Source organism: Zootermopsis nevadensis, unplaced genomic scaffold (genome assembly GCF_977971745.1).
Source record: "Zootermopsis nevadensis isolate Lab colony 2312 unplaced genomic scaffold, Znev_1.0 Znev_ptg000012l, whole genome shotgun sequence".
Lineage (NCBI taxonomy): Eukaryota > Metazoa > Arthropoda > Insecta > Blattodea > Termopsidae > Zootermopsis > Zootermopsis nevadensis.
In genome coordinates, this window is record NW_028259144.1 from 11,969,695 (window position 1) to 11,994,481 (window position 24,787).

At 35.8% G+C, this 24,787-nt stretch overlaps 1 protein-coding gene across 7 annotated transcripts in view; it reads left to right on the top strand.

Moving 5' to 3' along the window:
- The window catches only part of LOC110831275 (cilia- and flagella-associated protein 58), a 135,937-nt gene that overhangs the window by 105,832 nt on the left and 5,318 nt on the right, over window positions 1–24,787 (top strand). For all 7 annotated transcript variants that reach the window (XR_015534948.1, XR_015534949.1, XM_087347900.1 and 4 more), the window contains 9 exons: window positions 1,672–1,848; window positions 3,223–3,360; window positions 5,079–5,340; window positions 6,835–6,973; window positions 11,529–11,724; window positions 15,457–15,565; window positions 16,578–16,756; window positions 19,760–19,932; window positions 22,617–22,779. Coding sequence is in view for 5 of the 7 variants with exons in the window: in XM_087347900.1 (XP_087204026.1) it covers window positions 1,672–1,848; window positions 3,223–3,360; window positions 5,079–5,340; window positions 6,835–6,973; window positions 11,529–11,724; window positions 15,457–15,565; window positions 16,578–16,756; window positions 19,760–19,932; window positions 22,617–22,779 (1,536 nt within the window). In the remaining 2 variants the exon portion in view is untranslated. The remainder of the gene's footprint in view (window positions 1–1,671; window positions 1,849–3,222; window positions 3,361–5,078; window positions 5,341–6,834; window positions 6,974–11,528; window positions 11,725–15,456; window positions 15,566–16,577; window positions 16,757–19,759; window positions 19,933–22,616; window positions 22,780–24,787) is intronic.

Here is a 24,787-nt window from a genome sequence, read left to right on the forward strand (position 1 = left end):
GGTAATTGGCGCTCTGTGCCGAGTTCTTCTCTGGGCTCGAGGTCCATATTAGCAGGCATTGTATCATTCCAGAGTGAGATTCGATGGGCCCTGGGCCGTGCCTCTAATGGTATGGTTCTCTTTTGAAACTATTTCTGGATCTCAGTCAAGTAGGAATTTTACGGTGGTTGTGCAGCAGATGCCTTATGTCTGTTACCTGCTTCTTTCTCTCAACTTCTCCTGCCACTTTTCTTCTAACGTTGGGAGGAGCTATGCCAATTAGGAAGTAAATTTTCTGGACTGGAGTAGGTTTCATGTATCCGGTTATGATGCGTCCAGTTTCATTCAGGGCTACATCGACATATTTGGTGTGTACTGATGCTTCCCACACTGGGGCTGCATACTCAGCTACTGCGAAGCACAGTTCCAGGGCTGATGAACGTAAAACACAAGGCAGTGCTCCCCATGTTGTGCCTATCAACTTATGGATGATATTGTTTCTAGCACTGATTTTTCCTTTAAGATCTTGGCAGTGTTGCTTGAACGAGAGAGTACAGTCTAGTTTTACTCCCAAATATTTGGGTTATCACAGTGTTCTAAAACAACGCCTCTCCACACAATATTGAGTCTTGTTTTGGCTTCCTTGTTATGAAGATGAAAAGCATAAACCTATGTTTCACTCAGTTTCAGCTGTTGATGGTTTACTTCATAGTATCTGCCTATCGTTTCAAGAGCTGCTGTTAAATTCCTCTCCACTTGATTGAAATTCCTGCGTTGTACAATGATTGCAGTATCATCAGCATATAAAAATCTGCGTGAAATTGACCATTGTGTAGTAGCAAAAGTGATTTCTGTGGTAATCCCCTCTTTCAGGAAAGCATTAATTTCTGGGATAAAATGCTTGGAGAACCAATTTTCAAAAATCTTCCTATCCATCCCTGCTCATTTCTGGTTGTCATAATGGATGATAATATTATTTACTTTGGTACTCTTGAACAGTCATGGTTTTTAGTTGTCCAATCACTACAAGTTTTAGTTTGTGATTTCTGGATGCATTTCTACAACACATGGCCATAAGGCATTCTTTGGATAATATATACCCAGGAGCACACTTCTGCCTTTCAAACACGAGGGTTCTTGTTGGTAAGCCTTTCCAGTACCAAGCACCTGTACCATCCCCTGTTTTTACTACCATGACCACTGGAACAAACCTTCCCACTCTACTGACCATAAAGCACCAAAAAAGTACGGTATTATTCAGCTGTATCTTCTGCAGACCCTCCCACGACCAGAACCTTCCAAAGTGGATGGTGTAACACAGAAAGACATCAAAAGCCTAGAAATGTTGTGCATGGATACTTCAGAAACTAGATAATCTGCACACAGATAATCAGGAATTTACTGTAATAACTTGATTTAACTTCATATCTTTTATTCAGTTACAAATCACTCCATATCCATCTGTTGTTAATCTAATTTGTGTTTCCAACCAAACATAATTCTTATTGAGTGTTGTACTGTTTTAGACAAACACATAAAACTCTAAAAAGTGAGTAAATGTTACTATCGGAACTAGAATGAGGCATAGGCCTTTCACTCTTACATATGTGTGAGAAGTAATACCTCTACTAATGAACAGTGAACATAATTTGTACGTCTTATATAAATTATTTGTTTGTGATTTGCTTTCAGAATCAAAGAAATGAAATAAACAAAGAACTCCACATCAAAAAACACTTGGAAGAAGAACTGAAGGTATTACTTAAAAGCTTGGACGAAAAATCTACACAAGTAACAAGTCTTAAACATCAACTTGGTCAAGCACAGCACGATGTTGGAAAGCTAGAAACAAATGTGAAAGATTTAAAGGTATTAATGGAAAAGAGAACAAAATTAAAACTAGATGTACTATCATATTTATATAATAAGTTCCTTGTCATGAACAATGTGCAGATTTGCTGATTCCTGTGCAAGATAGATCCCCCATATAACTTAGAAAATCTGGGATCATACCAAGATCTTTGTTGTCCATTTACATTTCAGTGAGGGTATGTGTCTCATTACAAAACCTTTTTCAGTGTTCTCTAGGTGGGCCCAGAACCATTCTGGATAATACACACTTTAGTATCAATAATTCAATCAATAGTGTAATTGAACCAACCTCTGTGCAAGATGAAATGTTTCATTTGCATGTGATGGAGTTTGCACAATACTTATGATGATTTAATTTTAATAGGTATTCACTATAATCCTACAAAGTATCAGCAAAGTCATCAGGGCCAAAGATGAGTTGGTCCTTATGATGGTGACAGAGCATGTCTCCCAAAATATTGGTCTTTAATTTAACTTTGATGAGCCTTATCACCTGCAACAATTTTCGTGCATTTGTATGCTATGAAAGCTTCAAACCTTACTTAATAGTATTATTAAACTTGTAGGATTTGAGGTTTTTGACAGCAGTGAGTCTGAAGATTGCTGTCTTCTGGGTTATTTTGCCATATAGTCTGGTAGATTATTAGGCTTCTTACGATTAATAATCTTGTTATATGTGTGTGTTTCTTGTTAAATGTGTGTGCTAAAGTAATGCTGAAGAATTTTTACCCATTAGTACAGAGTTATAGTGCAACTCTTCATAACCAAAAGGCAAATAAATATCTGCTGTGCTCCATCATAGGCATTACTTTACACTAAGGAGAACCCAGGGTTCAATGCCGGTTCCAAACATTCAGACATTATTCATTAATTTGAACCTACAGTTCTAATTACTTCTTAATCATATGAGTTGCATATCCATCAAAATGAATGTCACCATAAAGTACCTCACTCATTTACTTGGAATCACACAATAAAGGATACACATGCCCTGTTATACGACTTTTCATTTGCTTCAAGTCTGTTGACTCTGCAGCTTATAAAACTTAACTAAACCAAAACAGACAATGCAAACAGAAAAATGGTACCTTCTAAAATTTAATAAACAATATAAAGATTAATCATAATGGGATTAAATAAAATTTATTTTGCAATAAATAATGTGGCACAATGCATGATAAGACTTACAAATTTTAATACTAATAATGATTTATTGAAACATGTAACATACAATAAAGTATTCGAAGTAACTTTAGTTACTTCAAAAAGCCAAGTTTTGGCTACAGGGAATGTGTCAGGATGAGATAACAGTGTGGATTGGATGAGATTTTAGCAGATACTTTAAAGGCATAATTTTCCACAATATTTCAGGCATTGAATGAGCGCTTACAGAGAAATTTTGAAAGCCTCAGTAATCGACTGGCCAAGATGCAGGTGGATTTTGAGTTGCAGGCAGAAAGTCTTGAAAAGCTGAAAAATGAGAATTCTACTAAAACACATGAACTTAAGGTAATTCTTCATAACACAGTATATATATTCTGTGCATAATCAAGCAGCTTGCTGCTATGGTAACATTCTAAATTTAAAATTTGGATTAACACATTTTGAATCTTAACTGGGTTACCAACTATCCTGGCAGAAGTTCTCTTTGGTTTTCATCAGTCTCTTCAGATGAATACTAGAACATTACCTTAAAATATTTTGTGCTTGTCTTCCACCTAAACTTGAATGTGCTATCTACCATTTTCCCATCTCATTTCATACAGTATAAACAGTGTAGTTGAAACAACTTCTCTCAGCATTTGTATAAAGTAAAAGTAAAGCTGTCCCGCAATATGCCATGTAGGCACTTGAGCTGAGTGGTGGTACAGCTCCTACTCATTCTTAACCTCTGCACTAGATAGGGGTGAGTGGTCAGTTTCACACCTTGGTAACACTTTACCACCAGGCCCATTGGATAGGAGGCTGGGTAGACCCTGGAACCAGTCTGGATGCAGAGGCTAGAGGAAAAATCTTCTGCCCCTGCTGGGGATCAAACTCCAATCATCCAGTCCATAGCCAGTCACTGTACTGGCTGAGCTACCCAGGTTCCCGTTAACATTTGTATAATCTATTAAACTCAGTTTAAATCAGGCACTCTTGAGTCATTAAATAACTCCAGACTATAAAGTCAGGCTTATTCTGAATAACCACTTTCTTTCCAAATTAAATTGTGGAATCTGCAGTTTTTAATCTGAATATTTTAAGTGTTTGTAACATTGTAAATTATCCAAAAGTATTGAGTGAGAGCAAGGACGCCAATGGAAGAAGGTCAGATGAGTGTAACTGGGGGGTGGGGGTGGGTGGAGAAGGGGAAGGCAGAACCATGGAAGTAGACAGTAGTATACAATGACAATAGAAAAGAACAAAATTCAGGAAATACAATGGAGTGAAAAATGAAATATAGGATACAAAATTATAATAAGGAATATTTAATGTTAATTCTCTTATAATAACGTATCACCCATGTTTCTGAAAGCAAGTATAATTACTGCAACAATGAAGAAGAGTGAATCCAAACTGCTGAATCACATAGTCGTGTAATCCAGATTGCATGAACTTACCAGCATTTCAAGTTGCTTCACAAAAACGTCAATCTTTATGTTTAATTTTCACACGTCTTAGCAATTCTGTATTGTTTGCTGATTTTATTGTTTATCTAAAACAGATACAAATGTGTTATTGACAAAGCAAATCAACAGGAGAGATATCACACTGCATAGAGAAAAATTATTTTTTCATATATTTCATATAATGTACCCCATTTTGAAAACTGTTTCAGAGTGAGTTATAAACCTTCGTAAGGTTTATATTTTATGTCTGCATTCCCATTTTTGTCTGATGAGCTATGTTTGAGAAATGTAATGATTTTTAATTTGATCTTCTTTTAGAGTAAAATTTATAGTGGAACGATGCAGAACAAACTGAAACTATCCTTACAATGTTTAGAGCATATGCCCAAAACGAAGTCTGTTAAATGGTTTGAGAAGTGAAATATGTGAACAGATGGCTGGACATGACCTTTTCACTGTGTTCATTTTATGCATTTTGTACAAAAACATATTAAAACCTGAAATATTCCTCGCTTTGGAATTATGCCTCCTGCTTGTGTGGGATCATGATATTCAATGTGATGTTTGTGGACATACACTGTGTTAATAATGCATTTTGTTACCAATATTACACAGATGCAAGGGGAAGAAGTTACAAGACTGCACAGTGAAGTATCTAAGGTGGGAAATATGCATGAACAGTGCGTCAAGAAGCTGACACATTCAGAGAATCAACGTGGGAGCTTGGAACAGGAAAAAGAGAAGCTGAAAGGAGTTATTGGTCAGTTGGAGAAAGATCTGGGTACAGCCAAGAAGCAAATGGAGAATAACAGGAAGACTTGTGATGATCTACAGAAAGACAGAGAAATCCTCAACAAGAATATTCAGAAAGCAGCAAGTATGATTCTAGTATTGAGAACTCTAAGGTAGAAAAGAAGTCTTCAAGCAAGTGTTATACCATATCTTAGGTCATTCATTCTCAAGATAATTATTTATTTAGGAGCTTTGTAATTCATATTCTTTACAAAATAATAGAATTAGCAAATAAAGAAGCATGAAGATATCCATCTTCTGGGTTATTGCGCTGTGTAGTCTGGTCGATGTTAACCAACGTTTCAGAGGTCATACTGCCTCCGTCATCGCCCTGATGACGGAGGCAGTATGACCTCTGAAACGTTGGTTAACATCGACCAGACTACACAGCGCAATAACCCAGAAGACGGATATCTTCATACTCACCGCTGTGAGAACCTCAAGTCTTACAAAGAAGCATGAGTTAGACAGTACATGTACCATGCATGGGGAAGTTAAGAAATGCATTCAAGAAACAAGAAATGAATATACTTCTTGGGATACCTAGGCATATGCAAAAATAATATAAAAATGTGCCTCTAAGAAATATGGTGTGAGAGTGTAGACTGCATTTAATTTGTTCAGGATATGGTTGAGTGGCACATTGTTGTAAATGCAGTAAAGGGCAGGGAATGTATTGAATAACTGAGAAACTGTCAGTTTTCAAGAAGGTCTCTTTCTCCTCATTGTGTTATCCATGTAAATCTTGAATTGTGAACACCAGCTACAGATATTCTCCAATTTAGATTTCCTATTTGTGCATTTTTATGTATATTCTATTTTTATTCTTAAAAACATCTGCTAATGCATGATACCCCCTTACATAAGGAGCTAGTGTAGCTCAGTCAGTATAGTGTCTAACTACATACTGGATGATCAAAGTTCAATCTTTGGCAGGGACAAAGGACTTTTCTTCTAGCCTCTGCATCCAGACTGGCTCTGGAACATATCCAGCCTGTCCAGTGAATACCAGGGCCTTTTCCTGGGGGTAAAGTGTGGCCAAGACATGATACTTATCACTCAGCCTCTTCTAGTGCCAATGTCAAGAATGAATAGGAACTATGCTTCCTATCCTGCAAACACCTCCCCTCCATGACATGTAGTGGGACAGCTGTACTTTATTTTCCACTTTACATATGCAGTTCTTTCTGCATTCTGCACCTTATTCTTCCTCAAATCATTTCCATATTTGTGATACAACTTTTGCATAGGCTGTCTCTGTTCTCCACTTTTCTTGAATAGTCCAAGAAGCTTTATGGGTATTTCATGTTCCAATTCAATGTGTGAATATTTTCTCTGTGTATCATGCATAATGTCTTATATAAGTAATCCTCCACACATCTACTCAGTGAAGTTTTCCACCTAAACTGAAAGCAAATATTTTTTTAAAAAACCAAATGTGGCCACCCAGATTTTGTTGTTCATGAATGCAGCCATAGCAAAACCTCTTGCTCGTAAATATGGCTATGGCATATTTTTGCTTGAGAGGGATTGATTTATCTAACTTACACATACTATGAAGTATTATTCCTACTTCCAGGAGGAACATTTGAACAACAGAAGCTTTTGAAAGAGCAGGAGGAAATAAGGAGAGGCTTAGAGAAAGAAATTGACAACCTTAATCTGGAAACTAATAAACAAAGAAAGATGATTGATAGTCTTGAGAAAGAGAGAGACAGGTGGGGTTACATTTTACTTATTATTTATAATATAATATTTTCACTTAAAAAGTTGGTTGTCAAGATGTGTCAATGTGTAAGGTTTTGTCTGAAAGTGTGATATAAATATGGTGATAATTGCAGACATTGATCTTGAAAACTTAAAGTAAAGTGAGAGAGGAGGATATTGCAGAACTAGTATATTATTTAATTATTTAAGCTATAAATGAACCACAAGACACTAGCCAGACTTTGTGTCAATTAATGCACAGTATATTTTGATCCACATGGACTGTAATATCCTATTTTACACACATATATTATAAAAAAGATGCTGTTGAAGGACCATGTGGACGACAAATGTTTGGGCATTAATCAACAACATAAAATCCAGCTAACAAACATTTGTCTGTAATTGTTCATTTAATGGATAATGCAATGGTATGGAATTTTCACTCTAGACCCTGCTAAGAGTGCTACACATTGTTTACCATACATTTTGGTGTTGAATTGAATTTTTTAAATTTGGGTGTATTTTTGTTTATTAACATATTAGAAGTACCATCTGGTGTATAAAATACTGTAGTTAGTAACTTTGTGTAAAAGACAAGGATAAATTGGTGAATTATGCATCTAGACTTGACAACTTCTGTAACAATACAATTTTATTTTCTTTACTATTATATAATTCTTTTAACAAAGGACATACTAAATTTTGTTACAAAAATTTGTAAAATTCATCTGTGCAATTACATCTGCTTTTTCATTAATAATTTTGTCAGTTGCTGCTCCATTTTTCACATTCACTTCCCCTATCCAAATAACTAATACATCTTCCAAGGTCTTCAAATTTTGCATCCTTCAACAATTTTACATTTTTATGTGTTTTGCTTTATTATTTATTTTTTTCACAAAGAATACCTCCAACATATTGCTAACTGATGGATGGTTTTATTCCATAAATTGGATAATTAGATGGAAATATTTTGCTGACTTTTCATGACTTTGGACATGAAATCTGGTGCTAATGGAAGCCACTGATAGTGTCTGCACATGTAGATATTTCTTTACTCCGTGATAGGCCTATAAATTATATTCAGATTACATGTGTTTGCATCCTATATGCTTTACTCAAGAAATGTGTGTAGAAAACATTATCATTATGAAATAGTACACTAGTCTGTGGAACAACGAAAGAGGGGTGATCTGTTACTTCTGCCAGAATCCTTGAAAGTTTATCTGCTACTGTATGCAGCTTATTATCCATAATGTTGCAACTTTCAAATCAATTCCCCTTCCAGTAACAAGTTCATTTGCTGTAACTGCCTGGATTTGGAATGTTGCTACTGACTCAAATAACAATCCAATTCCATCCCCAAATGACTATATGTTGTTGTTGAGCTGGCATGGCACTGCATTGGACTTAATTAAAAAGCTATGGCAGTATCTTAAAATACCAAAGGACTGGGATACAGGTTTGGTTATAAGTATACACAAAAAGGACCTAAAAATAAATGTGATATTATAGAGTTATCACATTACTATCAATTGCTTCCAAATTGCATGCATACATACTTAGAAATAAATTGAATTCAATCAATGAAACATTTTTAGTGGAAGAACAATGCAGTTTTATGAAAGGAAGAACTGTGGATGCCATATTTACACTTCAACAAATTATCAATAAAAGAGTTCAAGCTTCCAACATTTATATTATTCATTGACTATGAGAAAGCCTGTGACAGTTTAAATCATGAGAAACTATGGCATATTTTAAATGAAGAGAACATACAGTCACAATTAATAAGAGCAATACAAAGCCTACATCAAAATTAAAAAAAAAATTGTATTAATTATTTAAATGGACAAACCTCAGAACCCATAATTAACAACAAAGGGATAAGGCAAGGATGTGGACTGTCCCTATCTTTATTTAAAATATATACTGACAAAATAGAATGAAAACAAACTATAAATAATGGAATTGAGTTAATAAAAGATAAAGTAATTGAAACAATACTGTATGCAGATGATAAGTACTAAAACAAAATCTGAGGACACACTACAATTTGGAGCATACCAATTAAATTAAACTACATGGAAATATGATATGAAAATTTCCACTTTAAAATCCAAAACAATGGGAATGTGTGGAAAAAATATGCAATGAGTGAAAAATAGAAATAGAAGGGAAAATAATAAAGTAAGTTTCTGATTTTCCATACTTGGGAAATAAATTTTCAGAACACAAAAATGATATAGATAAATTACAGAAATATAATAAGATGAATGATGTTATTAGAAAACATTTCGGTGAACAAATGACAGTTGATATGAAATTGCGTTTACGCAATATTACTTAAAAATTAGCACTCAGTTATGGCAGTGAAATATGGATTTTAAAAAGAAAAGATACTGAAAAACTTGAGGCAGCAGACATTCACATTTTTCAGACCACTATTAGGTTTTACCAAGCTGAACCATCAGAGGAATGCTGATATTAGAAAAACTTCAGGTTCTAACAATTATTTATTTTAATCCGTCTTATCACAATATTTAAAATTTCTTATAATTAAGATAATAAAATATCATTGATGTTCCATATCGATTGATCGATTTACATTTTGGAACATCCTTTACACAACATGTTTCAGTTTTTACAAAACCATCATCAGGTGTATAATATTTACGAACTTAAAACTCAAATATGATTCCATTTGGTGATGTTTCATGCCATTTGTTTTTCAATTTTGGGCGAGGTGTTGTCTTTTCTTAAATTTTATCAGATGTACATATCGGTCATAGATGTAGGAGTGATTGTTCCGATATGTCCAGAAGTACTACTGTCATCGTATAGGTGTGGGTCAGGTTCTAAATATAGATGAATAAATACAAAAATATCAATAAAATTGGGAAGACAATTTGAAATGCATGGACAGAAATAGGCTTCCAAAATTGGTGTTCCATTACCAATCACGAGGATGTAGAGACTTGGGATAACCAAAGTGTTTGTGGAAGTACCAGGAACATCGTATCTTGGGATTCAAAGGAACAGGCCATATGACCTTAACCCTAAATAGTTCATGATGATGATGATGCTTTTCACATAAGTTACCCTTTAAAATTGCATAGGGGAATTCTGTTATGAAGTTTTAAGAGTGCAATGAGAGAGCGGTGATATATGAAGGGGCACTCTATTGGGGTTTGACTGTTAATACAAGTGCAATTTTAAGATAAGTTACTGAATTATTCAGCTCACATTTTAGTATTAGTTTGATCAAAGGAAGGAAACTGATGGGACTGACATGTAACTTTGATGGGGAAAAAAGAAATGCATACAGAATTTTGGTGGACAAATCTTTTGGAAAGTGGCCACTTGGAAATCTGAAAGATGATGAGAGAATATTATGAAAATACATTTTAGGGAAAGATATTTACAGGATGTGAAATGGTTTGAACTTTCTGAGAATAATGCACAATAGTGGGCATTGATATCAGATTCTGTTGTCAGGGGATTAGTGCCTCAGGGCAAAGTTTTCTAATTTTCTTAAAGAGTACAATTTTGTCACAGTATATTTTGCAGCAATTTGAATACTGTAATTATAGTAAATTATATATGTGGTCTTAATTTTTTATTTGTTTCAGTAGGATAGTCCTCTATTATTTCTTAACTGTCATACATTAGGACCTCTGCCCTCTTCAATTTAGAATTGTTTCTTAAATTTTGAAACTTTGAGACATTTGGTGAGACTCCTTAGATGGCTGGTTAACACATTGTAAGGTGTCTGTCTACACAGGATAACACAAGACAACTGAAAAAGATGGACACACATCCTTTTTCTGAGTGGGGTCAAACCTTGATCATTGTGTTTGAGTGGTCCAAAACCATATGAGGCTTAAACTGTGTGGACACTATGATTAGCATTACTAGTATTTAAAAATTAAAATATCTGTAACCATGTGCTATACAAACCTGCAGAGTGAGAATTCATGTCCCTCCTCCCTTCAGTATGCTGCATATGCCATCTTCTCAGAGTGTCTACCAGATTCTAAATAATGCCACCAAAACTTGCAGTTTCGGGGCTAGGATAGAATATTTGAGTCCTCTGTTGAAGAGTTACAAAACTATAAACTGCCAGCTGTTTGACCATGAAGCCCAGTTCTTAGAACAGTGAATGAAGTGTTAAGTGCTATGCAAGTGAACTGGTTGTATGAGTGAGACAGAAATTGAGAACATCGCTGTGAGTTACATGATTATGGGCAGTCAAGAAGAAAAGATGTGTGATTTAGAGACAAACAAACCAAAATATAGGAAGAGTAACTAATAGAGAGCAGTTATTTCAAGTGTTATTATTTCAATAGTTTCAATTCAGTAATGAGGCATAATTGATTGTAATAGAGTGGTTAATAAATCAGTCAGGTGAATAAACCCACTGTGTAATCAGTGCTATACATTACAGTATATTAAAATTAAGTATCTAGTAACTGGTGTTGGAAAATGAAGCCAAAAATTAAGTATTGGTTAAAGATAAGACAATCAGAGCTGAATGAAAAAAATTAAATGTATGTGTTACAGATACATATTTCAGTCCCAAGAGCTAAATCAGAAACTACAGGATACACTGGATAAAGTGAAACTGAATGAGAAGGCCATCTTTGATCATAAAAAGAAGATATCAGAAGCAGATACCAAGTTTAAAATACAAGAAAACCTGTTTGAAGCAGTCCAAAATGATCGAAATACCTTCAGGAAGATGCTACTTGAAGCTCAGGTGAGGCAGTATTGATAAATCATAGATCTTAATTTACAGTCTTCTGATATTTTTAACCTCTGTAATCTTAGCAAGGGCAAAGGGAGTCACTTTGGAGATGACAGTGCTGACAGGACTGGATTGTGCTTAGTTCAAACAATAGGGCAATAATACAGGTAGGGACCAGTCAAAGGGGTTGTGGTGGTCTTCTCGGTTGTAACACTGTGTGGACTTGTAGGTAGGTACGAACATGTCAGAAGAGCATACTGCCTTCATCTTCAGAACTGAAATAAATATGGAGACATTGTGTTCCCTTGAAATACTGATATCCACTTATAAGCACACATGACATCACAACCGAGAGACCACCAATAACATCTTCACCACCATGAGAACCTCAGATTTCTCTCACCATGAACAGTTACTGACTTAAAACAGATATTCAAATTAGACCAAGAGTTTTCATTGTTTCTCATAAACAACTATATGGATTAGTGTTGTTTTAGCACAGTCATATTATGTGACCTGACAGTTGCATATATATATATATGGGAGAGTACCTCAAGAAGATTACCTAATATGAAATAAGTAAGACTATTTCTTGACACATTTTGTTCAAAAGTGTATATCAAATGTGAATCACCATCATATGCCTTAAAAAATGTCTCAATAAGAAACCAATGTGGAGGCACCCAGTCTTAATGGAACACAATGTTCAGTTGCAGTTGCTGAAGTTGAAGTAGTACAAGTTGTTCCAACATATCCACAAACGCATTTGCAGTCACTTGTCTTTTCTACAGCCATGTTAAGTGGGTTTATTGTCACCATGGCATGGCACATTCTCAGGTTGCAGATGGAAGATAAGGCTTCCAGATATGGAGGGTAGCTGCGAATATGTTGGATAAGCAGCAGCGGACAGCCGACAAGGGTTGTTTATCCAGTTTGGGAGTTGGGCATAGGGCTAACAACCCCTCACTGTAAAAATGTATTTTATTGCGAAATGTCTGAAAGTACCTGGGGCCTGGACTGATTCTTTGGCATGACCTAAGCAATGTAAAAAGGACATGAGATTTGGCACATGGAATATTAGGATTATCTATAGCAGTGGTCCCCAACGTGGCGCCCGCCAAGGCTTTTTCTGGGTACCCGCGTTGTTACGGAAAGAGGTTTTACTGAATAATGAAGGCCATTCAACCATGAACATTATAAAATCAAAGCACAGATCTCGACTTACTGATGCCCATCTTGACGATTGTTTGAGAGCAGCAACATCATCCTACACTCCCAAATTTGAAAAATTGGCCGATGAAATGCAGTGCCAAACATCACACTAACTTCCCACTTGAGTAATAATAACTGTACTTATGAAACTACGTATTTTTGATTGCATGGTTTCTTGTATCATTAAACGTCGTGTTGTTATGTGTATTATTTGGTGTCCATATCTTATTTGTCCAGAGAAAAGAAAATTTGGCTTTGTTGATTGGTTGGTGCCCGCCACGATCTCATAAACACTCAAATGTGCCTGTAGGCACAAAAAAGTTGGGGACCACTGATCTACAGGATAGGTTCAATCAAGTCAGTAGTGGGGAGTTAGAGAAGTACAAGCTAGAGTTAGTGGGAGTTAAAGAGGTTAGGTGGGAAGGGGAGGTATATCAAACAGCGGAAAATTATACATTTTCTATGAAAAGGTAACGTTAATCACCATTTAGGGACAGGAAATTTGGTATATAATAGGATTATTTCAGCTCTGAATGGTTGTCGCTGTGATATCGTTGTACTGAATGTGTATGCCCCAGCTGATGATAAAGATGATGACACTACTAAAAGAGGTATTTCACCAGTTCCCTAGGTACCATCTGAAAATTCTGCTTGGAGATTTCATTGCAAAGGTAGGGAGGGATTATTTTTTAAACCAATTATTGGTAAGGAAATTCTGCATGAAGTTAATAATGATAATGGGGTCAGAGTAGTAAATTTTGCAACTTCAAAAAATCTAATTGTCAGAAGCACAATAGAAATAAATGCAGAAATGACTAGGGATCAGAGTTCAGGATAGAACCAGAATATAAGGATCGCTGATGAATCGTTCGAAATGTGACAAAATTCAAGTACTTGGTTATGACACTAATAAGTCAGGATGGAATTCATGACAAAATGAAGAAAAGATAAAATGCAGGGAATGCTTATTATCATTCAGTACAAAATCTTTTGTCCTCCCATCCCATATAAAAATAACTAAAAGTTTAAAGTGTACAACAGTGTAATTTTGCTAGTTGTGCTGTACGGTTGCAAAACTTGGTCTCTCACTTTGATGGAGACCACAGATTTAGGGTCTTTGAGAACAGAGTGTTAAGTAAGACATTTGGACCTAAAAGGGAATGAGATGGTTGCATCATGGAGAAAACTGCATAGTGATGAGCTTCATGGCCTGTACTACTAATCTGATATTGCTGGTGTGATTAAATCGAAGAGGATGAGGTGGGCTGGGAGGCGTGAAAGGAGGAGACTGCTGGGAGGACCTAGGCATAGGTGGGAGGACAACATAAGATGGATCTTAGGGAGATGGAATTGATGGGGCAAAATAGGTAGAGCTAGCTCAGGATAGAGTCTGGTGGCACACAGTGGGAACACAGTGATGAACCTTTGTGTTCCATGAATAAAGTGGGCTATTATTTGACAAGCCAAGTATACAATAAACTTTTTGAAAAATTTCCTGCACCATATAGTGAGTGAGTGTGTTTTCTACAAATAAAGAAAGAAAGAAAGCTCCAATTATGTGGTCAAGCATGAAGATGCACCAGATGACCTTCAAGCTGTCTCTCTCATGTTTTCTTATAACACATGGCTATTCAGAGCCCATATCCTAAGGTTGTAATGGTATGTTGTTTCATCTGAGAAAAGAACTCTCAGCAAAAATGATGTCTTCATCTGTTCTGTCCAACATGTCCATAGCAATTTTTATTCTTTTGGTTTGTCACTGTTTCATAATGCCTGTACAACTTGCACCTAGTATGCATATAGTTTAGGTGCTTGCGAAGCATTCTATGAATGACTGAGTGTGGACTCTGTAGTTCCTGAAATACATGAAAACTTGATTTAGTGGGTCTTAGCCAAAAAGATTCCTTTATTGTCTCAACTTGGTCTTCAGATAAACAGGGTGTTTATGGTTATTATGCTTTCAATACACTGCTATCTCCATCAACTAATTATAAGTGTGTTTAATGTCACATCTGGATGGTGCATCTTGTCCGGTGAATAGTCTCCTGAAGTTTCATTACTCCTGGATTGTTGAATCTGTCTCAAATAACCACTCTACACAACATACTGTCCCTTGTACAGTTGCCATTTTGAAACAAACAGTACCCATACTGGTTGTTTAGTGTTATCTGCTGCCAATAGATAAAAACTCCCATATTTCCATCATGTTGCAAACTGCTGGATTCAGTTAGCATCATATTGAAAAGATACTTCATTTTGTGACATGATTTTATGTACACTGTGTGTGTGCACATGTGCATGTGTATATATATTAGGGTATAGAAATGTACTCATGTGTTTCTATTAACTCACCCATGATGGCAAATGGACAAATAAATATGAAGAGATAGAAAAGGGAAGGAACATAAGAAAGAAAATGATACATTTCTCATATACCTGTGCTTTGTCATACCATAAGGATGCTTGTTTTCTCATTTTATCTAATATAAATAGTCAAGTGTTTAATATTCTTGTCTTTAATATTTCTTGCAGGATGAAATTTCTGAACTTACACAGAAGTTGAAGGTTATGAGCTATCTGACTGAGCAACTCAAAGAGGACATTACAACAAAAGAGAGACAGCTCATGAAAGAAGAGCATGGTAATATCAGAACTGTACTTCTAATTTTGTATTTATACTTTTAAAATGCAGGATGTGATATTTATGCTTTTTCAGTAGCTCAAAATATATAGCATCAAATGAGAGGATGATAGTGAAGAAAGAATTGGAAAGAATGTAGAAGGAACTGGTTGTGGCCTAATTTAAAGTACTATCCTGGAATTTGCCTCAAGGAACTGAGGAAAACCATCAAAACCCCATTCAGGATAGCCAGTCTCTGAGCTGAGATTTGCAGGAGGTGATTCAGTGACATTGATCGGTGATTCATCATGAGCATATGGATTTATAATTTGCTCTATGTCTCTAAATATAGACTTGGTGCAAGAAGTGCATAAATGAGCAGATAATGGTGAGGTTTTTTCTGTCCATTCATTTGCATGTTTCTTATCTGAAACTACTCAGTGGATTTTGATTAAACTTGTTACTTGATTTCTTTCCAAGGTTTTCAAGTTCATTTGGTTGGTTTGAATTGATCCAATATAACCCCTACTTGACATGAAGCTCAAATCAAAGTTTACTAACTTTTCTCATTATACAAAATAATGGTAAGGTAAAGTTGTCCCTGGTGAAGATGGCTGTCTTCTGGGTTCTTGCAATATTTGTGTGATATACTTCTACCAGTCTACATGGTGCAACAATCCAGAGACTGTCATCTTCATACTTGCCGTTGTAGGAACCAGAAATCTCATTTTTCCCTGGTGCTTTTTCAAACCTTCAGGCCAGTATTCAAACACTCAGTAACTTAACACTGTAACCATTTCAGGATTTTATGTATTCAGGTGATTACTAATTGACTTTTATGTATTTGATAAAAGGTAATTTCCTGACTAGCTGAGCATTATCAGCGTCACAAGATGGTCTCTGCTCCATGGAGTTAGTTGTTAATTAGTCTGTATAAAAATATTTAAACTGAGTAAACTAAATGAATCTAAACTAACCTACATAATATGTTTAATTTTTGATACATTAATCTGAAATAGTTTTTGTTATATAGCATTACAGAAAAGTGAAAAAGAAAGAGAGAATCAAAAAATTGAAGTAAGAAAACTGAAAGATGAATTACATGATAGCAAGGAACAAATTACGGCTCTTAACTTGGAAGAAAGGAAGTTGCATAAGCTCATACAGGATACAGATGAGGAGAGGAAGAAGCAAAAGAAAGTAATGGACCAGGTAAATAGGAACCATATTTTTTCTGAATAATCCTCTCACCAAATTAACATTCAGTATTTGTTAGACAAACTAGAGACCAAGTTTTTAGGGTGGTTCATTGATATAAGTGTGTGAAGTGGACGATGGAGAATGAATGCTCAGTATTCACAAGTCATGAGAATGCCATGTTCATGTGTGTGTTATTGAACTAAGGATAATGAAATGAACTGTTTATGATGGAAAGAAATCTGGCAGCATTGCCCACTTGTAGATCTTTCTCTCTATGCATGACAAACTGCCATCATCCCATATTAAATCAAACAAAATTCAATTGTCAGCCCCACTATCATAAATTTTTGTGATTTTATTTCACATGTAAATATCAATAAAGTAAAAATTTGTCCAACGTTTTAATTTTTGTTGTGATTAAATCCCTTGATATGAATTAATGAAATTAGGCACATGTAGCAGGTAATTTCTTTTACAAATATGTAAATATCTATTATTTAAAAAGTCAGAAATACAAAAATTTGTTATCCAGCATTAGTTTGTTTCAAGAAATGTATTGGTGCAAAGTGTATGCATATATCTGCTGTAGTTTTGGAGTATGACGTTTCTACCAGCCTTTTTTTTAAAAAAACTTTAAAAAGCATTGTGGGGCTGCATTTAAAAGGCTCAAACTTTTACCAAGTATAACAAAACTGTTTAATCTGTAATGGAAAAAAACTAATGTAGATTTTTTCACCAGTCTCAAGAAATTAAACTTTGAAATTATGCACCAGTATCAAGCTCATCCTTTTGAAGTCTGGCATCTCTGCCAATAAGAATATACAATTGAGTCAAGAGAGAACTCTACCAACAGTATTCTTTTATTTTTATTGTGTGGATGCCTTTGAAAAATGGAAGAAGTTTGTAAGCCTACTCCTAAAGAGGGGAATGCATTCAATGTGTATGCATATTCATATTTGAAGATGTTGAATCCATTCGTACAAACACAGGAGCTATAATTTTACTTGATTTTTCAGATATTTTTTTATTTTTATGTCAAGATACCATACAAGGGTTCCACTGTGAAACTGATCAGGCTACTGTCCACCTGTCTGTAGTCTGTTATTGCTCATTACAACCAGAAAATAGCATGAAAGAATAAGAGTTTGTAAGTTTGTGTGTCATTGGTGACTGTCTTGAGCATATAACAACTACAGTCAATTCTTTCAAAAGTTACATTGCACAAAATTTGGTTTATGATGTTTTACAATACTTAAGGATATTGCTTCAGTGATGGTGCAAGTTCACAGTATAAGAACTGTAAAAATTTCTTGAACTTATGTTATCATGAAGATTTGCATGTAGCTGCAGAGTGGAATTCCTTTGGTACTTCACATTGCAAAAGTCCTTTCAATGGGCTTGGTGGAAAAATAAAGTGACTTTTAGCACATGCTTGTCTTCAAGCAGCTTGGACAAACCACATTTTAACATCAGAAGATTTATATAAATGGGCCAAAGAAAGATCACAGTAATTAAATTCTTCTACATAACACAAAAAAAATCAAGGCACATGTTCTAAGACTGACATGTTACAATATCCTAAAACTATCCCAGGTACGCAGAGCCACAGTAAATATTTGCCTAATTAACACTACAGAGAATAAGATATAGTTCTTGTCATCAGATAAAGAAGATATAGATAGCAAAGTGAGCTTTGCATGTTGCAGTACAGTCAAGCCAGTTATGTCCTGGAAAGTATGCTGCTGCTGCTGTATACAACAGTGACTGGTACATCAGACATATAACTGAACATAATGATGAAAAATGTGTTATTCTTGTAAAATTTATGGAGAGAAAAAGACAAAATATTTTGGTTTCATGGCCACAGTGTACGTCACTGTATGTAAGGATTGGACAACAGTATAGACCTCAGCAAACTGTTATAGACATAATTTGTAAGAACTTTCTTAAGATTAATTTCAAATGATTTGATCAAAATGTTTATAGGTTTTGAAGCATGTTTCATTTACTATCTTCTACACATTTAAACATTTATTTTTCATCACTCCAGTGAAAGTCTGCCCAGTTTAAAATTTTATCTGATAATACAGTCCCTTGTACTTGGTAAAAGTTTCACCTTTCTAAATGTATTACCACATCAGGTTTTAATTTAAAGGAAAAGAACTGGTACAAAGGTCTTAACTCTCAAATGATTGCAGATATATGCATATAGTTTACACCAATCGATTCTCTGAGAAAAAGTACTGCTGGGCACCAGATTTTGTATTTCTTCCAATTTAATAATGAAGATATTTTACATATTTGTAAAAAAAATGGGTGCCACATCCTAGAATTTGCCTAATTTCATTACTTAATATCTAGGAATTTAGTCACATTAGAAAATTTAAACTCTGGAAAAACTTTCACTTTGTGGATATCTACTTGTAAAATCAAAATATCTATTATGCTGTTGACAGCGCTATTCAAACTGATGCAGAATGTCCCATCTGTGGGTACCTATGAAGAGCTGCTTATGTCAATACAATAACAGTCTGTAATATATGTATCAATTCTTATTTCTTTTTACAGTGGAATCTCAATTTAAGGATTTCATCATTTTGTGTACAAGTTCAGTGGTCCCAACCAGTTACCTCAGTGTTAAATACCCAGCACCTAAGATGATCCTGACTTTAAATTTCAAATCGACTATCCCCAAAGATAAACCAGCCAGTAAATAAAAGTAAGCATAACAGAACTAGTGTGTTAGGATATTTAACACACACTGCTGTCCATAAGTGGAAGACTGACCCCAGAGACCAGTATTATATTTTAATTTTGTTCAAAGGAACAGTAAGAGTGATCCATGATGCATATGCTTGTCACCAACAATGGTAAATGATGATTCATATTCTGCAATCTTTGACACACGTGTGCATTATTGATTGAACACTAAATATTACAAAGAATACATAAGAATACAAAATTATTGCATTGAAGGTTACAATTTAAATTATAGATGGAATCATATATTTTCAGATAATTCATGAACAACACATTCTAGGAACAGAGTTAGTTAAGAGAAATCATGAGTTATCTTTGCTGTATGAAAAAATAAACATTCTACAGAATACACTTCATAAAGGTGAAGTACATTATGATCAGAGGTTGGAGGACATTCGTCTACTGAAACTGGAGATTAAGAGACTCAGGTAATACTCTATTTTATTACTACACAGTCTTCTGATGTAAACTTCCAGTGACATTGCAGTTATTTTAATATTTGCTATGCTAATTGAATTCTCTGTATCCTGATGCTATCAAGCCTGTTAATTTAAATTATTCACATTCTGGTAACTTCCTAATCTGAACAAATTATTACTTAACAGGGCCACTGTAAACAACGTGGCACAGTGATTTAATCTAGAATATTATCACAGCACCCACAGAACTCATTAGTGGTGCACTCACTACAGGCTACTATTAACTGCTTGATGTTTTCAGTCTGTGTGTGATAGTGTAAAACTCTGACATATCACACTTCCCACCAATAGCAGCCCTCTAGTCCACTTGATAGTAAACATTCCCCCTGTACCGCCCCAGAAACGACTTCCCCCCCCGCAGGGCTTTTCTCATGGTCTGTGGACAATATTTGTTGGTCAACAAATGCCATACAGCCTTCTCTTGCCTTGTCAGATTTTCTGTTAGTCAGATCATACATCACTCAACGGCAATGCCATATCACGATGTGTAAAAAGTTAGGTAAAGCTGTCTCACTACATGCCACATAGGCACTTGGGAGGAGAGGCGGTATAGCTCCTACTCATTCTTGACTTCGGCACTAGATGGGGGTGAGTGGTCAACATCACGCCTCAGCTGCACTTTACCCCCATAAAAGGACCCTGGTACCCACTGCATAGGAGGCTGGGTGCAGAACCGGTCAGGATGCAGAGGCTAGAGGAAAAATCCTCTACCCCTGTCAGATATTGAACCCCGGTTATCCAGTCCATAGCCTGTCACTATACTGACTGAGCTACCCCGAATCTATCACTATGTGTTTTAAGTGAAAAATATAATTATAGTGTGAACTTTACGCGAGCACTTACATGGTAAGTAAAGTAAAGTTTGTCCCACTATACGCCATGTAGGCGTTTGGGGTGAGTGGAGGTATAGCTCCTCTCTTCCTTGACCTCGGCACTAGATGGGGGTGAGTGGTAAGCATCACGCCCCGGCCGGCTTTACCCCCGGGAAAGGACCCCGTTACCCATTGTAGAGGAGGCTGGGTGGGCCCCAGAGCCGGTCTGGACGCAGAGGCTAGAGGAAAAATCCTCTGCCCCCGTCGGGGATCGAACCCCGGTCGTCCAGCCCGTAGCTAGTCACTATACTGACTGTTTTTGGTGTCTTTCATTGTTTTATAAAGTTGGAAAATGCTGTTTTGGACACTACCAGATTTCAAACTTTGCATCTGGTTTGGTTTAGAGGAGAACATCCTATGCTTTATAATATATAATTTCATAATAAAAATGCAGCCTCAGAAACTATAATTTTTAAATTAAACTCTACAGACATGACTAATGAAAATCCTGGATAATGAAATATACGAGGTGCGATCGGAAAGTTTCAAGACTGTGTCAATAGAGGGCGAACCGGATGTAGTACGAGCTTCTGCCTCTAGGGGGTGCGGCCTACATTCATAGTGAATCAGTGTGCCAGCCGGCATCATCGAATTAGCATTTGTTTCTTAGTTACGGGCGTTTTAGTAGTGCATTACACCGACCCTCCTGCGATTTCGGAATGGCGGATTTTCATGAACAAAGAGTGTGCATCAAATTTTGCTAAAGACTCGCCAAAACGGCTACGGAAACCTATGAAATGCTAAAGCAAGCATTTGGGGAGTCCGCAATGGGTCGCGCACAAACTTTTGTGTGGCATTCACGTTTTAAAAATGGCCGAACCTCTGTCGATGGTGACGAGCGTTCTGGACGACCATCTTCGAACACAACGCCCGAAAATGTTAAGAAGATTCGGCAGGCCATTCACGAAGATCGACGTCGTACCATCAACGACTTGTGCGACATTGTTGGGATAGGCTATGGGACCTGTCAGGTGATTCTAAAGGAAGAACTCCACATGCGACGCATCGCAGCCAAGTTTGTGCCAAGCCTCCTGTCTGAGGACCAGAAGCAGAATCGACTTCTCGTTTGTCAGGAGCTCAAAGATCTTGCCGGATCGCCGGATTTAGCTCCGTGTGACTTCTTCCTCTTCCCAAAGATGAAAATTCAGCTAAAGGGAAGGAGATTTGAGACTATAGAAGAGATTCAGGCAGAATCGCAGATGGTGCTTGACAGGCTGACAAAGAAAGATTTCCAGGGATGCTTCCAGGCTTGGCAGCGACGCTGGGATCGTTGTGTTCACTCCCAGGGGAACTACTTCGAGGGTGATGGATGAATTTAATACCTGAGATAAGTGTACGGGTTTTTATAGGCGCAGTCTGAAACTTTCCGATCGCACCTCGTAAATGCAGTCAGACTTTGTGTCTGTTATACATTATTCATAGCTATTCTTCATTAAAATATTTTTAGGTTTACTATAGCATCCATGTGGAATGTTTCTATTTTTAGTTATTTTCAGCATTTTTATTCAATAATTATGAAAAAACATAAAAAATCAATGTCTTCTTCTTCAATCATTGATCTGAAATTGCTCAAAATTCTATACATGAATATGCATATTTATAAGCAGTGATTTTTTTCATGACATGTCCAAAATATACATCACCATTGTAATTTCTATATAAAATGACCAGGCCTTGAAGCATTAAATAAAACAAATCCTTAAATTGAGGAATATTAATGGGTTTACATTGTTATTCTATCATTTTTCCTGTGTACTTTAGGGAAGAAAAAAATTTACTGTCAAAACGTGTGACCAGTATGACTGATATGCGCCAAGAAATTTTCCATCTTGAGCGAGAACTTACTCGAGAGAAACTGAAGTGCCATGCATTGGAAGAGGAGTTACAAAGCCCTCTTAATATCCATCACTGGAGGAAACTGGAAGTAAGACACTTAAACATCTTTTAAAAGTGAGGCTAATGTAACAAAAAGATAAAGTAAAATAGATACATTATTTGAGAGTCTCCACTACATAAAAATCATGCTTGTGCCTTCCTTCTTTTATGTTTTGTGCATATCGTTCATGTTAAATGACTGCATGATTTGGAAAGCAGTATACATACGTCCCAAAATTCACGCTCACAGACCTAACCATGCGAATCCTTGCAAAGGTTTCTTGTAATTTTTGCCACAGCATTTGCTTTGTTTTATGATCGGTTATTTTTGTATTATTGCTGAGAATTTTCAGTCTGTCTACAGTACCCCTTATTTAGGAGTATTACCATCCCTTATAGAGTCCTCCAAATTCTTATCATTAGCCCCTATCTCTGAATTGGACATTTGTAAAGCAATTAGACATCTAAGACAATATAAATCTGTTGGACTTGATGTCATCCCTAGCTTTGATTAAAGGATTGTTCTGAGATCTTTGTCCCTGCACTCAAATATAGTTTTAATATAAGTATAACACAGCATTATTTTCCTACTGTACGGAAACAGGCAGCAGTAGTTCTGTTTTTAAAAAAAGGTAACTCTGCTTCTGTTAGCAACTACCAACATATTTCTATGCTTCATAATTTTTCCAAATTATTTGTTACTTGTTATTCATGATCATGTCTCACATTATGTAAAGTCTAAATTAAATCCTTGTCAGGATGGTCTTACAAAATCTAAATCTACCATAACAGATCTGGTAACTTATCATGACTTATTAACCCAATAGTTGGCTCCCAAGGACAAGCTGATGCTATATATTTTCATCTAAGCAGTGCATTTGATCTTGTTCCTCAGACCCTGCTCCTCAAAAAGCTCAGTGCTTTTGGACTTTCTGGTGGTTATGTAAAGTGGTTTTGTAGTTAACCAACAATCTCAGGTTCCTGTTCCTGGAACTCTTTCGTCTCCTTTTGTAGTGCTCTCTATAGTTCTGCTGGAATGTTTTGGGTCCTCTGCTTTTCAAATTATTTATTGATGACATATGCAATGTAATCAATCATTCTAGATGCCTTCTTTTCGCTAATGATATCAAAATCTTTTGTGCTATTGAATCTCCCGATTGCAATCAACTTCATACTGACATTGACTATGTACAAGGTTGGTGCACTGCTAATTTCATGAAACTCGATATTAGTAAAACCAGAGTAACATCCTTCTCAAGAAAAACCACTACATTGATCTATGATTATAAACTTACCCAGTTCTCTGTAACATGTACCGATACTATTAAAGACCTGGGAATATTTATTGACTCTAAAACTTCGATTTCACAACCATGTTTTAGATATTAATTACATTATACAAATTTATATAAATTTGACCCCTTTCTCTCCTCCACTACTCATCTTTGACCAGCAGTGTGTTATCATTGGAATTACGTAAATTCTCTCATCAAGTACCTTGTATGGTGTGCATATTTTCTTCTCATGTTTGTCTATATGTCTTAGGTTATGTAATTAAACTTTCAGTACAAACATATGTATTCAGTAGCAAGTTGCCTTTATTATGCCTACAATCATGTAATTTTAGATAATCTCTTTGTTGTTACCATTTTGTATTTATTATTGTGTTCTTTTGTTCCACTTTTGTGCCGTATCTGTAATTGGCCTTCTGGCTGTTGATACAGCACACTAATTATAATTAACTGAAGTGAATGATTGTAGGTAGTATTGCCGTTGTTCAACAAAATATCATGTTGATAAAAATCCACTTACCAAAAAAATTTGAAATAAAGCAATGACAAAACAAACAAGTGAAAATATAAAAGCAGATACAATAATTTAAGAATTACAGAAGGAACCAAAACCAGATGAAAACATGGGGAAAATAATTGGATGTCAGGGATTGAAATTTGAAACAGCCACATACAAAGCAAGCACACTAATGCTGATCTGCAGTGAAATGATGCAACAGCTTTTCAATCAAGAATCTTGATCACAACTTCCTCTTTCAAATAGTG